The sequence below is a fragment of the Polyodon spathula genome, chromosome 1, assembly GCF_017654505.1.
Source record: "Polyodon spathula isolate WHYD16114869_AA chromosome 1, ASM1765450v1, whole genome shotgun sequence".
Lineage (NCBI taxonomy): Eukaryota > Metazoa > Chordata > Actinopteri > Acipenseriformes > Polyodontidae > Polyodon > Polyodon spathula.
In genome coordinates this window covers 40,255,906-40,269,060 of record NC_054534.1, presented here as the reverse complement: position 1 = coordinate 40,269,060, position 13,155 = coordinate 40,255,906, and the positions used below count along the sequence as shown (strand labels likewise).

Genomic DNA, 13,155 nt, shown 5'->3' with positions numbered 1-13,155 from the left:
TGAAGATTGCATTATAAAAGTTTCATTAATAGATGACAATTAAAGAGGTTTAATTATTATTTGTATTTTTTTAATTTTATTTTATTTAGTCATTGCCAATTATTTTTGTATTATTTTTAGGCTCAGCCTGCCACCACCACCACTGCGCTGACTTGGGAGGGCAAAGATGAACACACGCTGTCTTCCAAAGCATATGTTGTCAGCTGACCGCTTTTTGTCACACTGCAGACTCACCATGCAGCCACCCAAGAGCTACAGTGTTGGAGGACAATGCAGCTCCAGACAGCTTATAGGTGTCCAGCTAGACTACAAAGTTTGCTGATGCACAGTGAGCTGAGGACACCCTGACCGACCTAAACCCTCCCCTCTGGGGAACACTCGGACAATTGTGTGCCTCCCCCAGGGAGCTCCTGTCTACTGTTGGCTGTGGAATAGCCTGGACTCGAACTGGTGATGCCCAGGCTATAGGGCACATCCTACACTCCATGTGGAGTGCTTTTACTGGATTTGCCACACTGACCCACCTTAAGAGACTTAATTTCTTATGCATCATAGATTTAAAAAAAAAACTATGTAGATACAAACAATCAACATTGTTTTCCTATTTTGCTAGAATAGTTTGCACTCTTTGCTTTATCATGTCTAATAAAATGTGGATGGATATACATTTACACGTCATCATAGAAAAAAGAAATGCCGTTCCAGTTGGAGAGAACTCGGATCCATAGTTTGATGTCAGCGCGGCACCTTGCGTTGGGGTTGATGTGGTGGTGCAGATCAGGAACAGAGGATACTAAATTTAACAGGTAAAAAAATAAATGATCGACCTTGAGGTATAATCCTGAGAGCAAAATTGAGATGACTGAGTAATGAAAGAGTTGGCGTTTAGTACACGATTTTTTGAAATAGCAGGAATTGAGAATTTCTCTGATACGATAGTTTCTCTTGATGGAGGTGTGCTTCCATTATAACTGAAACCAGTTCGATTCTTCCAATAAGCGGGCCCCAAGTTCATGAAAAACTTTTTTTAAAATGGTTATAGAACGAGCTGAGGGCTGGTTAGTAAAGTCAGTTAACGGAAAATCATCTAAAAGATGGAGCACTGCATTTATTAAGGATAATCTAGCATAAAGCTTCAGAGAGAGAACTGAAAATGTGAGGGTTGCTCCTACATCCAAACATAAGACATACTGCAAAATAAAAACTTTTTTTCCATTGAACCCCAAAAAGGTGCCACTGAGAGGGATGAATAGACATGGCTTTATAAGCATCTGTAATGTCGGCTTTGGAAATCCATGCCCCTTGACCTGCAAGTTTAATGAAACAAACTGTCTCATCTATTATACCATAATGAAGGGAAAACTGATCAAGGGGAATTCAATCATTTATACCAGAAACGGAGCCAGAATGAAGGGAAGACAAATCAATAAGACTTTTCTTACCAGAATACTTGCTGTACGTGGCAACACCTAGTAGACTGATGCGGTAGAGCAGAAAGGAAGTTCAATAAACAGGCCGATCATAAAGCCTTTAGATATTTCTTTTTTGACCAGAAGGTCGACAGTCTCTATGGCAAATATGGGAAACAGAGGGAGGGTTTACGGTGCCCATGGTAAATCCATCATTGAGACCTGCAATTAGATAGCTTACGAAAACCCTGTCCGGATGGTCAAATAATGATGCAGCCAGTACTACCGGATTGATAGATGTAGATGCCAGGGCAAATGCTTTTACTGTGACTATCACCGCCAAAACTACAAATGTGAAGGTGATAGTGCAAACAGTCTCATTAAAATGATTGCATATGGATTTTCCAGCTGCAAAAAAAGACCTGTCCTGCCCGTTTGTCATTTGAATGAGGAGAGTGAACCATGAGTGTAGGTTTAGATGGTATTTGGGATGGCCGAGAATAGAATGATCGTGGCTGAGAATGGGAAGTAGCAATATCTGCAGAAGGTGTGAGGTGAGGATAAAAATGTTGATTTTGATACGACTGCACTGCTAAAGTGTATAGAGTGGATTTGTGGTTAGACTGCTTTAGCAGAAAATAAATTATGGTAGTCATAAAAAGTTGTACCCCCAAATCTCACTATTAAATCAGATAGGTGTCTAGTTCCTTATGGCGCTTTGAATATGCGTCACAGAGAATGTCCCTGTAGAGACTGAAGGTAGTAACACATTTTGAGAGGGTTAATTTTTAAAACAGCTGTAGATCTTTAGATTTCAGTACGACAGAAACTTTGCGATCCATAATTCTATTATCGTAAACTTCTAGGGGAGAGAGCAACAGAAAGACAAGATTAACACCCTTACCTTCCTGGATTTGCACAAAAATTTTACTGGAAACCAGGGACGGATGGGGCAACAGAGAAACTGATGATTGAGAGTCGCTGCTGCAAAATGCCATGGAAAGGTTGAAGGAGGGAGGGGCACTAGTAGCATTGCTGGGATCTGGCGGGGTACTTGAATACGGAATTGCTGTAGACTGGAAAGCGCCACCAAAGCCAAGCCTGCGAGTGGGCTGAAAAGATCTGTGGGTCTTAATAATAGAAATGTGCTTATCTAAACCAGAAATAGTAGATTGAAGTTATCGGAGAGCTTGAAAAATGACTGCCTTGGAAATGTTGGTGAGGGAGTCGGTATGACCTGGACAATTTGGGACAGATGCAGGTGAATCTGAACTTGATTGAGGGGATTGAACTGAAGGACCATGATCACAATGGTGATGAAGCAGCTAAATAAATATCTTTAGACGTGGAAGCGTTGGAACGAAGCAGCAAAGCAATCCGATCCTTATGGAAAACGTCTACATTGTAGGATACTTTCCTTTTGAACAATGTATTCAGAATACGAGGAATTGACCAAGATTTGTATCCAGGAAGCCAGGCTTGTACTTTTCCTACTTCTCACAAATATAAAGTATGGGTTTTATATTGTTTAAAAATCTGTTTTGTCTGTTAGAAACCTATACTTTTCAGAGCAGCACTAAAGTTTGTGAAGCTATGAAACTTGTATGTCATACTGCAGAGCCATGTTACAAGGCATGACAACTTTAATAGTGACACTTCCTAATAGCTGTACTGTAGGTTATCAATAATGCTAAGTACAAATGGCCTTTTAAAGAGGTTTAAGGAGAAATATTTACCATGTGAATGTTGTAGAGTAATTGCAGCTAACAAAAAACACCATAAATCTTACGCTGTGGCAGGGCAGAAAAGCCCTGCTGTTAAATAATTATTTTGGGGTGTTTAAGATGATTTGTTGTATTTAAATGCATGTTTGATTTGTGTGTTGGTGGTGGTTGGCAGGGATGAGGTTAATTCCTATTCCTGTCAAAACATGAACGTTGGTGGAACCTTTATTGAATAATTGATGATTAATTAGGTTCCAGCCACATGGGATATAAGGGGAGAGAAATCCTTTTGTTTGGGGTGGGTGTTTGGAAGGAGGTACGTGAGTGTGAACAGAGGAGAAAAGATTTAAGAAAAATAACTTTTTTCTATGACGCATGCTTTCTATGACCCGAGGATTTACAGCTTTTTACTGATGCTGGTTTCGGAGGGTACTTTAATGGTCAATGGCTTGCTGCTTCTTGACCTGAAGCGTTTAAATATATTCCTAATTCCGATCAGTCTGCTGTGTTGTATTTCTTTGGGGTCTTCCTGGGCTAAAAAATCTATCCTCATCCACTCAGACAAATTATAAACAAAGTTAGTCCACTCAGTTTATCATAAATATTTTCATAAGAATCACTTGGTTACAGTTTGCCATCGATATATATTAAAATCACATTACAGGCTACATGAACCAGTTTGCTGACACACTTTCTCGTCTTCAGTCTTAGAAATTCAGATTCTTGGCCCAAGAAGTGGATCCATATCCATTCCTGATTCCTCCCTTTTTAGACCTAACAGTTCTCTAAGTCATACTATCTATCTCCTTATCTTACAAGCGCAGGAAACAGCCTTACTCTGCATCTCACCTCACACGCTACAAACATACTGGTCAGCCTGGAATAGCCTTAAAAAGTTCCATACAACTTTTAACATTCCTTTTCCTTCATTTGCTGTTTCAGTCAGTGCATCTTTTTTAACCTACCTGAAAAACTTCCTCTTGTCAGTTCAACTCTCTCATTCATCCATGCATCAATGACTTATCTAGTCTCTCAAAATACTTTCCTTTAAAAAACAGCAAAACCAATCAAGAAAGGAAAGTCTCCTTGATTTATTATTTCAGACTGTGGCAAAACCCTGCTGATTTAAATTTATTATGTTTATGTGACAGAGAGCGAATTAGTCAACAATCTCCCTCCCAACCTGTGAGGGCACTGTGTAACAGGAACAGTGTGCCCCAGACTGGATGGTTGGACAGTTCATTCCAGGGTCACTCGGAAGCCGGCCATCCAGGAAGGGAGCAGAGTCACAGTATCAGAAGTCATCACCCTAGTATAGTAAGCGATGTGTCAGTCATGGATTGGAGGAGACGTGATTGGACTAGCTATTGTAGGGGGTGTGACAAAAGGTATTTTAGGGGATTTGACGCCGTGATCTGTTCCTTTGAAGTGGTTACTGAAAGGGCCCGTTTTGGAAACAGATGTAAGTAATAATCATGAGTGTTTTGTATTTTGTTTGTTTGATGTGCTAACTGTTTGTCATTTGTCTTTGTTAGATGACTAAACACTAGCTGGGAGCTGTCGTTACAAGCCAGCACTAAACCCAGACTAAACTACAGCACTGTTTCACGAACTGTTTGTCTTTCACCACACCTGCACAAGAGCACTCACTATCTGGAGAAGTGACCGTGTCTATGCTGTGTGTTAATTAATAGTGTTTTATTATTTTGGGACTGAAACCCTTGTTTTGCACGGAGCGATACACATTGCTGTGTAGCACCCGTGCTTATTATTTAAGTATTGTTGACACGCAACCCAGCCAAATAAAGGAGCTGTTTTATTGAACTTCCAGTCTTGTGTGTGTTATTCTTGAGCACTGCACCAATTACACCTGCGCACTGCAAGTCACTTTGCCACAGTTTATTATTTAAAAGGAAATGTTTTGTTTGTTTATTGTAGAATGGGTGAATGTATTATGATTTATTTTGTGTTTAGTTAAAAACACGATGTATTAGTATGATTTAAAAATGTACGGTTTTGTGTTTATAAAGAAGAAGTGTTTTGTTTGTTATTGTGTGGGGTTAAAAACTTGTGCAGAATGTGACCATCTCCGGACTGTTTCATTTATTGTTAATCCGGAGATGGTCACATGTATAAAAACTTTCATGTTCAGGGTGGGTGTTCAGAGAAGAGAACAAGAGTGAGCAGAGAAAAGCAAAAACAAAACAGAAAGTAAAACTGCATGGCAGGATCAGTGAAGCCTACTGCCCAGCCTGACCAACATGCTGTGTTTTGTGTTTATGACCTGTTTTTGTTTAAACTTTTATTTTGCTCTGTGTCGGGTGGCAGTAGCTTGTGCACTGGGGGTCCCGGTAACTCCCCACGTTCAAATATATTTTCGTGGTAGGATATGCTTTGGTGTCCCCATGGATTCAGGACATGGCTTATTTCCCTCATGCCTCCCAAGACATACTCCCCAGCAGAGCATTCTCAATCAAAGTCAAACCGCATCGAGTCCTGTAACATGTGAGTGCTCACATTACTAGTCCACACATCAATAATACAAGGTTCCCCCCAAACTTTACCTCTGAACTTACCTGCTTCCAGCGTACAATAATGAGAGACCCCCTGACATAGCTAGCAGACCGGAGAGAGGGACGTCCACAGAGCCTGCATGTCCAATGGCCTGCTTGGCTGCAGGGAGGGGACACCTGTTCTGCCGAAGCTGGGGGTCAGCCTTGACCTCCATTGGTGTGGAAGAAGGCTGCCCATTGGGTCTCGTTGGGGTCCTGTGGTGATAGCTGCTTGGTAGGGTCCATATCCAGAGTTCAGGGGAGCTCTGAGGGTCTGCAGCAGGGGTCAAAAGGCCCTCAGCTTAGAGTGGGATGGTTTGGTCAATGGTAGGAACAGCGGGGGTCGAATGGCAGGTGGGGGTGCCTGGCACCTCGGCATGAATGCCTCTGCCAGCTTCACAGATTCCTACAATATGGTGGGTTGATGGCAGCTGACCCAGTCTTGTGTTTCCGACCCAAACACATGGCTAAACTGTTCAACTGTACACAGTTCAACCACTTGATTGACAGTATGGGTGTTGGAGCAGAGTCACCAGGTTGCCTGGTCTGCCAGATGTTGAGCCAACACGCGGGGCATGACTCCCGGGGGTTGCTGGTATTCCCAGAACCGACAATGATACGTCTCTTCAGTTATATCAAGACGCTGAAGGATGGCTTCCTTGAGAAGGGTGTAATCCATGGCGGTCTTGCGTTTCATTGCCCGATAGGCCGTATGGGGTTCCCCGATCAGGTTGGGCCCAAATTGACCATTCCTCATTGAGCTGCTGTGGCTAGCTGCTCAAAAGCGAGCAAACAGGCACCGGCGAGCAATCAGGAAAATGTTTTTTTTGGTGTAAAATAGAGAACAAATGTTCTACCCAGTCATTCAGCATTGATAGTAAATCATATTTAGGGTACAACTGAACTTGTGAGATGGATTGCTCATTGCATATTTTTAAAGAGGAGACGGTTATCTGTTCAAAGATACCAAGATATTTAGTGAGCAAGTAGAAAATATTTGCAGTATCATTCTGCATGTGAGTTGCTTGTTCATTAAAATTGTTGATCATCATAATTTTCTAAGTACTGTTTGCAATGTGATTTAAAAATTGGATACTACAGTTCACCTACTTTGACAGACAGTTTAAAAAAAGTGGTTTGAACATTAGGCAGGGGATACTTAGTCCTTTGAAAAATCCATAAACGATAGAATATAGTGACTTTCTGAAACATCCCATTCCCTGTAATATCCTGCTGTTTATTTGTTTATTTGACAAGCAGGGGTACTTTGTTGACTTGACTTTCTTTTGAGCCTGACAAAACTATTTCAATGTTCTACTTAAACAGAATTTGCTGTATCATATCTACAATAGTCTCCTTTATTCTAAAGGTTATTGCAGAGTAAAAACACAGTAAGTAAATGCCATGCAGTGTCTTCATGAATGAGTTAGTAACTATTTAGCACAGTTCATAAATATGTCAGATACAATGCTTTATGTCAGCACATTCTCTTAGATAGGAGACAGACCCTGAAGCGGTGACCTCCTCAGCCAGTAACCAAAGCACTCTAGAATATAAGACAATAAAACACTCCAATAGTATAGCTAGTATGATAGGGGTTTGTCATATGGGACACCATCAGATACATACACCAAAAGCTGCCAAACCATTAAATTAGTGGGATTTAGAAGACAGGTAACTTGAAGATAGCCAAGGTAATAATATAATGAAAGAAGCGACTTAACTTGCAAATATTTCGATTGCCGCTAGGTGTCAGGACAACTCTTTAAATCCCACTACTGGACCGCTCTCTCCCTCTACTAAAAAACTCTGGGCGCTGGAGCCGCAAATGAAACGATGGATTCCCAGAAAACACATTTTCGTTGTCATTTGGCAACCACTAGAGAAATTAACAACAAGTACGGTTTATTTTGTAGTCTTTGCAGTGCTTGGTTTACAGGTTTTCCCTTCACCGATGGTGGACGTTACTTGCATTATCTTACACTGAGGGTATTCTAAACTGGGATACCAACCGTGAAATCAAATCAGCTACGCAAACGACTCAATTCACCTTGAACAGTTTTTTTTTTCTGTTTTTGAAAACGAAGAAAATTGTTTTAATGTACAACAATGTTGAACACGTAAAATTACACATAAAAATGTTGAGTATTTTTTACACCGTTATAAAATACTTATTTGCTTTCAGAATTAATTCGTGATTTAAAACAGATTTATATCAATAGCACTGAAATGTCTTGCTATTGTCGTGTTGTTGTTTTATTTTGTCTAAATCACAGCAGGACAGTGTCTGTGTTTGAGCCTGCTGTTATTTTATTGTTAGTGATGTTCTCAACTGCATGCATTGCACGTTTGTCTTAGAATACAGGGTTCTTGAAATGCAGCCTTTCGATAACGTAACCTATACCACGTTTATTGTTGCTATTGTAGCATTTTATTTAAATACGTATTTTCTTAGTTTCAATCCCTACGGTGCATCAAATCACACGTCACTTTCACAGCTACATTTAGATGTATCGTTTTTCATTTAAATAGAACCTATACATTTTATTAAATGCTTGCCGTTATTCAATGGGGCGAGTTGTTAAGGACATCTCCTGAGCACCAGTAGTTAAGGTGTGTGTTTAATCAGTGATTTACAGAGTATTTAATTGTAACAATTATTATTTATTGTGCAATCAAATGTTATATATTCCACATACGGAAATGTAATCGTTTAGTTTTTTTTTTTTTTTTTTTTTTTAGAAAACAGTTCAGTATTTGCCATATATGAAATCTAGATTTCTATCAATGTTTCCAAAAACAAAACCTACAGAAAACAGCCTTTAGTTTGTATAGTATCTTTAATCGATCACTACTGACCACGTCAGTGTTATTGTGCTATTAGAATTAATATTTATTAGAGCTTTTTGTTGTGCGATAATTGTCTATAGGCTACTGTTGGCACTTAGCCGTTCCTCCACATCTCACACACACGCACTCGCTCACTCTTTCACTACAGCATCACACAGACGCACACGAGCTTGCATCTATCATCTGTCTGTTTTTTTTCCTCCAGCCCTGCACCAGCCAAGAAGCAAGAGCTGCAGGAGCAGTATTTTTCTGTAGCGTATGCACCACTCAAATAAACCAAACCAGTTTTGGGACTGAAAGCGAGATAGAGTGAGAGGAGGAATCTTTGACTCACACTTACGAGCCTTTCAAAATATCCGTATGTGACTGTCTTGTTGCGAACACACACACACGCACACGCACACGCACACGCGCACACACACAAACATTCTCTTATAGCCTCACCTCTGCCCAAAAGGATTATCTCATGGTTGTCTGTCTGTATTTCTGACCATACCGCCGGGAGGGTATAAGGGAGAAGGATCTTTTTTTCCCAGAATCTGGATTTGGCACTGAGGGATCCAATATGATCGCATTTTGGAGGTGGCGTGGAGCCGCTGTGATGACTCTTTGGGTATTTTGTTGGCTTTTGCTGGGGCTTTGGAGGCTCACCGACGCTTGTCCTTCTTCTTGTACGTGCAGCAGCAGCAGGATCTCATGTATCGAGCAGGATCAAGGGATCGTGGCTTTCCCAGTATTAAGTTCTGCTATAGAAATGGAAAATATTACTGAAATGTGAGTACCATCAGATTCGGTACTTATAGTAAGAATCAAACGCAAAGATGTTCTGTATAGAGAGGTAATTAAAAGCAGCAAACTAAAATAGATATTGTGCAATACAGATCAAGGAATATGGAGTAATCACAAATGTAGGTTATAAATGACAAGTGCCATGATTAAGTTTAATAAAAGAAAATAAACACAATTTAAAAGATACTTGAATGATGTGCTTATGAAGATCAGAAAATAGGAAAATGGGCCTATATAAACCGTGGATAAGGTACAGAGTTAAGTTGAAGATAACACAGCAGTTGATTATAAAGAGAAGTGGTGGATTATCTTGGCAGATGCTTGGCAAGATGCTTTAAAACAAGTTGATATATGAGAACTTCTGCGCGTTGAAATGCGCTGGCTCAAAGTGGGGTTTAAGTTTGATGGATTTGTGTCTGAAAGCTTTATGTGATTTAATGCAAGCATGCCTTTTAGATATACAGAATCTTAACCATTAAAAATGTATTGTAATTGCATGTTGGTTGATTAGGTTAAAACAGCTTTTAAGGTTACGAACCATTATTGCAATAATATAAGTTAGATCACGAAAACAGGCAGCCTTTAACCACGTAATTGACTAATTCGGTTTGCAATAGCAGTCGTAACGTGCTTATTGCTGTGTCTTGCACCATTTCAGAAGACCTATACTGATTGTTGTGGTGAATAAATGCTGAAATGCTGAATTGCATATCAACACTAAACTCCCCAAGAAATAATAATAATAATAATAATAATAATAATAATAATAATAATAATAATAATAATAATAATAATAATAATAATAACCTTGGTGATGAGTAGATTGTAACAATCGAATTACTGAGATTAATAAAAGAATAACCAACGACAAAACCATAGTGCGTGTTATTAAATCAGCCTCTATTATCGTTTTTCAATTTCACGCCATCTTTGAACTAGTTAATTAATCGGTACAGTATATTTAAGGTCAGTGGTTTGTAAGTTAAACAACACTTCGTGGTACTGTATGTTTAGAAAGTTATTTAATGTGTATGCTTCCTGCTGTGATTCAGTACCGATTTATGTGGGATTTATTGCTTGGATCATTACAAGACTGAGCCCGAGAAATGGCAAAAAGTAATGGCAAATTAAGATATTATTTGATCAGTTAATGAGGAAGTTGGGTTTACTACTATATAATTGTTTTAAAATATACGTATTTTTTATGTTTTTTTTTATTTTTTTTTATTTTTATTTATTTATTTATTTAGTTCTAACACCCCTTGCCAAAATGTTTGCAATATGACACGATTTTAGGGTTTATTTGCCTTATTTGCAGTATCCATTGATGAGCTGAGCACCCTGAAGGGAACATAGGCAGGCTACTAGTGAAAACATTCAGTAGTTGTATCCTTCCCTTGGACAATCGATATCTACGAATTTTTACGAACTTTGTTAAATTGTAGCCTGCACCGCGTGTTACCAAATGTGAAAAAAGTGTTATTAAAATGTATGCAGTAAATGAGGTTACTATGGAACAGTTACGAATGTTAGGTTTAACACATCCTGTGTGAAGCCTTAATATTGCTATTCACCTGCTTTGTTTATTTAAAAAAAAAAAAAAACTTTCAAATTCTCTCTAGCTAAAGGTTACTGCATTTAATTCTGAACCGCTAATCTTGCACAATTTACCATGGCACAAAGTACAGTAACAGTGATTTTTATAAAAAAAAATTAACCCACCACACCACAGGGTTTGACGATAATATATAACGTTGTCCATTACTTATTTGCATTGGTTCTTTAAGGGTACTTAATTTATTTATTTTTTTAATCCACCCATGGCCATTGGTTAGAATGTCCATGTCCACATCATGATTTAACTGTATCAATAAAACAGTTTTCATGAAGAACGCACACACAGCCGTTTTAAGTATGCACGACTACGTAAGGATCACCCATGAATCACCATTTACTGGGGAGAAAATGCAATATAGCGCTTATGAATAGGCCTATGCATTTTCCAGTTTCATTTAAAAAGTGTTGTTTGTAGGTGTATTTTCTTGAATATTTTTTTCGTTCATTTATCATTGATTAACAGATACATTGCAAATCAAAGCCAGTTACGCGCCATCAATGACATTGACGTGGAGACGTACTTGGGCCTGAGAAATTTGTAAGTAGCCTGTTTATTATTATTATTATTACTACTACTTCTACGACTACTACCACTGCAAGGGCTGGGTGGCTTGTTGGAGTGTGTGAGTGGTTACTGAGCTGGTGGCAGTGAGGCTGTGGAGGCAGAGGGAGATAAACTACTACGACTACTACTACTAATAATAATAATAATTTGTTTTCTTATAAAGAACTGTGACAAATTCTGGACTGTCTTACGTGTCCCGTCGGTCATTTCAGAAGACTCCCAATCTTCAATATGTGTAAGTGAATTATTTTTATAGTGTTCTGTGATAGCTAGCCTTTATTTTTATACTGCTTGGGTATACAGCATGCGTTCAAATATATGGGATGTTTGTCACACCGTTATCTTTAATTTAGAATTTGCTGACGTATAGGTACATGTCTATTCTATTATTTCCTCTGAGAAGTACATTATTAAAGGGGGAGGTGTTGGTTCCCTAACTTTTAATTGTAGAAATATGTTATACAGGCTTATGATATAGCCTATATGAAGTTACATTTCATATATGTTATGACGTTTTACCATATTCATCTGTGGGTATTGCTTTTTGGCCACTTTAATATCACAATTTAAAAACAAAAAGAAACTATAGTTTAAAGATAATAAAGATATAAAGGTATAGTCTGTGTATGTGTGTGTGTATATATATATATATATATATATATATATATATATATATATATATATATATATATATATAGATATAAGAGAGAGAGAGAGAGAGAGAGAGAGAGAGAGAGAGAGAATAATAGATAGTTCTTCAGTGAGTTATATGAAAATAATTCCATCTAGGGTTTCTGTGACGTCATAAGGTCGCATCATTTATAAACAGTCACAGAATCCCGAGATTGTATGTTTTCCTGTAACTCACTGAGCGGCCCATCTCTAGTTTTTTTTATACTATGTGGATACCCTTGTGATGCTAATAAGACGAGGTTCAGCAGTACAGTTGTGTTTTTTTTTCTTTTCTTTTTAACGTAGTGTTTCCGTGCTGTACAGACGTTATCCGTTAGTGCTTCAGCATTATTTGGATGAATGCCTTTACCTTAAGTTTTCATTTCCCGTTCTTCTCCAGTTTCTATGAGATACGGATGTACCATCTTTACATCATTTCTTTTTTTAACGTATTCTCATTTTGTTGATCATTAATGGACATTTCTGTACTGTGGGTGTTGTCGAGTGATTGAAAACAAGACGTTTTGTGTTTGATTTGAAAGTGATGGTCTCGAGGGGTTGAATGGGTCAAAGTTCAAATATATTTTCCTCTAGACTAGAGGAACTACCACTTTTTGATGTAACTACTGTGGTATTATGCCTTTTTTTCAGATGGCTCAGGTTGCAAATCTTTCTAGCATATATATATATATATATATATATATATATATATATATATATATATATATATATATATATATATATATATATGGACATTCATTTTATGGAAATAAGTCCAAAAAATCTCAACAACATTAAGGGAATTTTATGCCAGTGCAAGAAGTTCAACTGACGACCAGTATTCTCCAGGTTTATAACGCTGATCTGGACTAAATACATACTTTAACAGTAGAAGTTTTACAGCGAGTTTAAAACCAGCAATAATGTATTCCTGTCAGTCAGGAAAACTCTTAGAAAAGCAGGTAAAGACGAGGCCA

At 38.3% G+C, this 13,155-nt stretch overlaps 1 protein-coding gene across 5 annotated transcripts in view; it reads left to right on the top strand.

Annotated features, from left to right (window-relative positions):
- The first annotated feature begins 8,681 nt into the window (after positions 1 to 8,681).
- The window catches only part of LOC121318701 (BDNF/NT-3 growth factors receptor-like), an 85,469-nt gene continuing 80,995 nt past the window's right edge, over positions 8,682 to 13,155 (top strand). For 2 of the 5 annotated variants that reach the window (XM_041255695.1, XM_041255687.1), the window contains exons 1-3: positions 8,682 to 9,309; positions 11,405 to 11,479; positions 11,670 to 11,741. In XM_041255695.1, coding sequence (XP_041111629.1) covers positions 9,101 to 9,309; positions 11,405 to 11,479; positions 11,670 to 11,741 — 356 coding nt within the window. In that variant the 5' untranslated portion in view covers positions 8,682 to 9,100. The remainder of the gene's footprint in view (positions 9,310 to 11,404; positions 11,480 to 11,669; positions 11,742 to 13,155) is intronic. The other 3 variants (XM_041255676.1, XM_041255658.1, XM_041255667.1) reach the window with 2 other exon arrangements.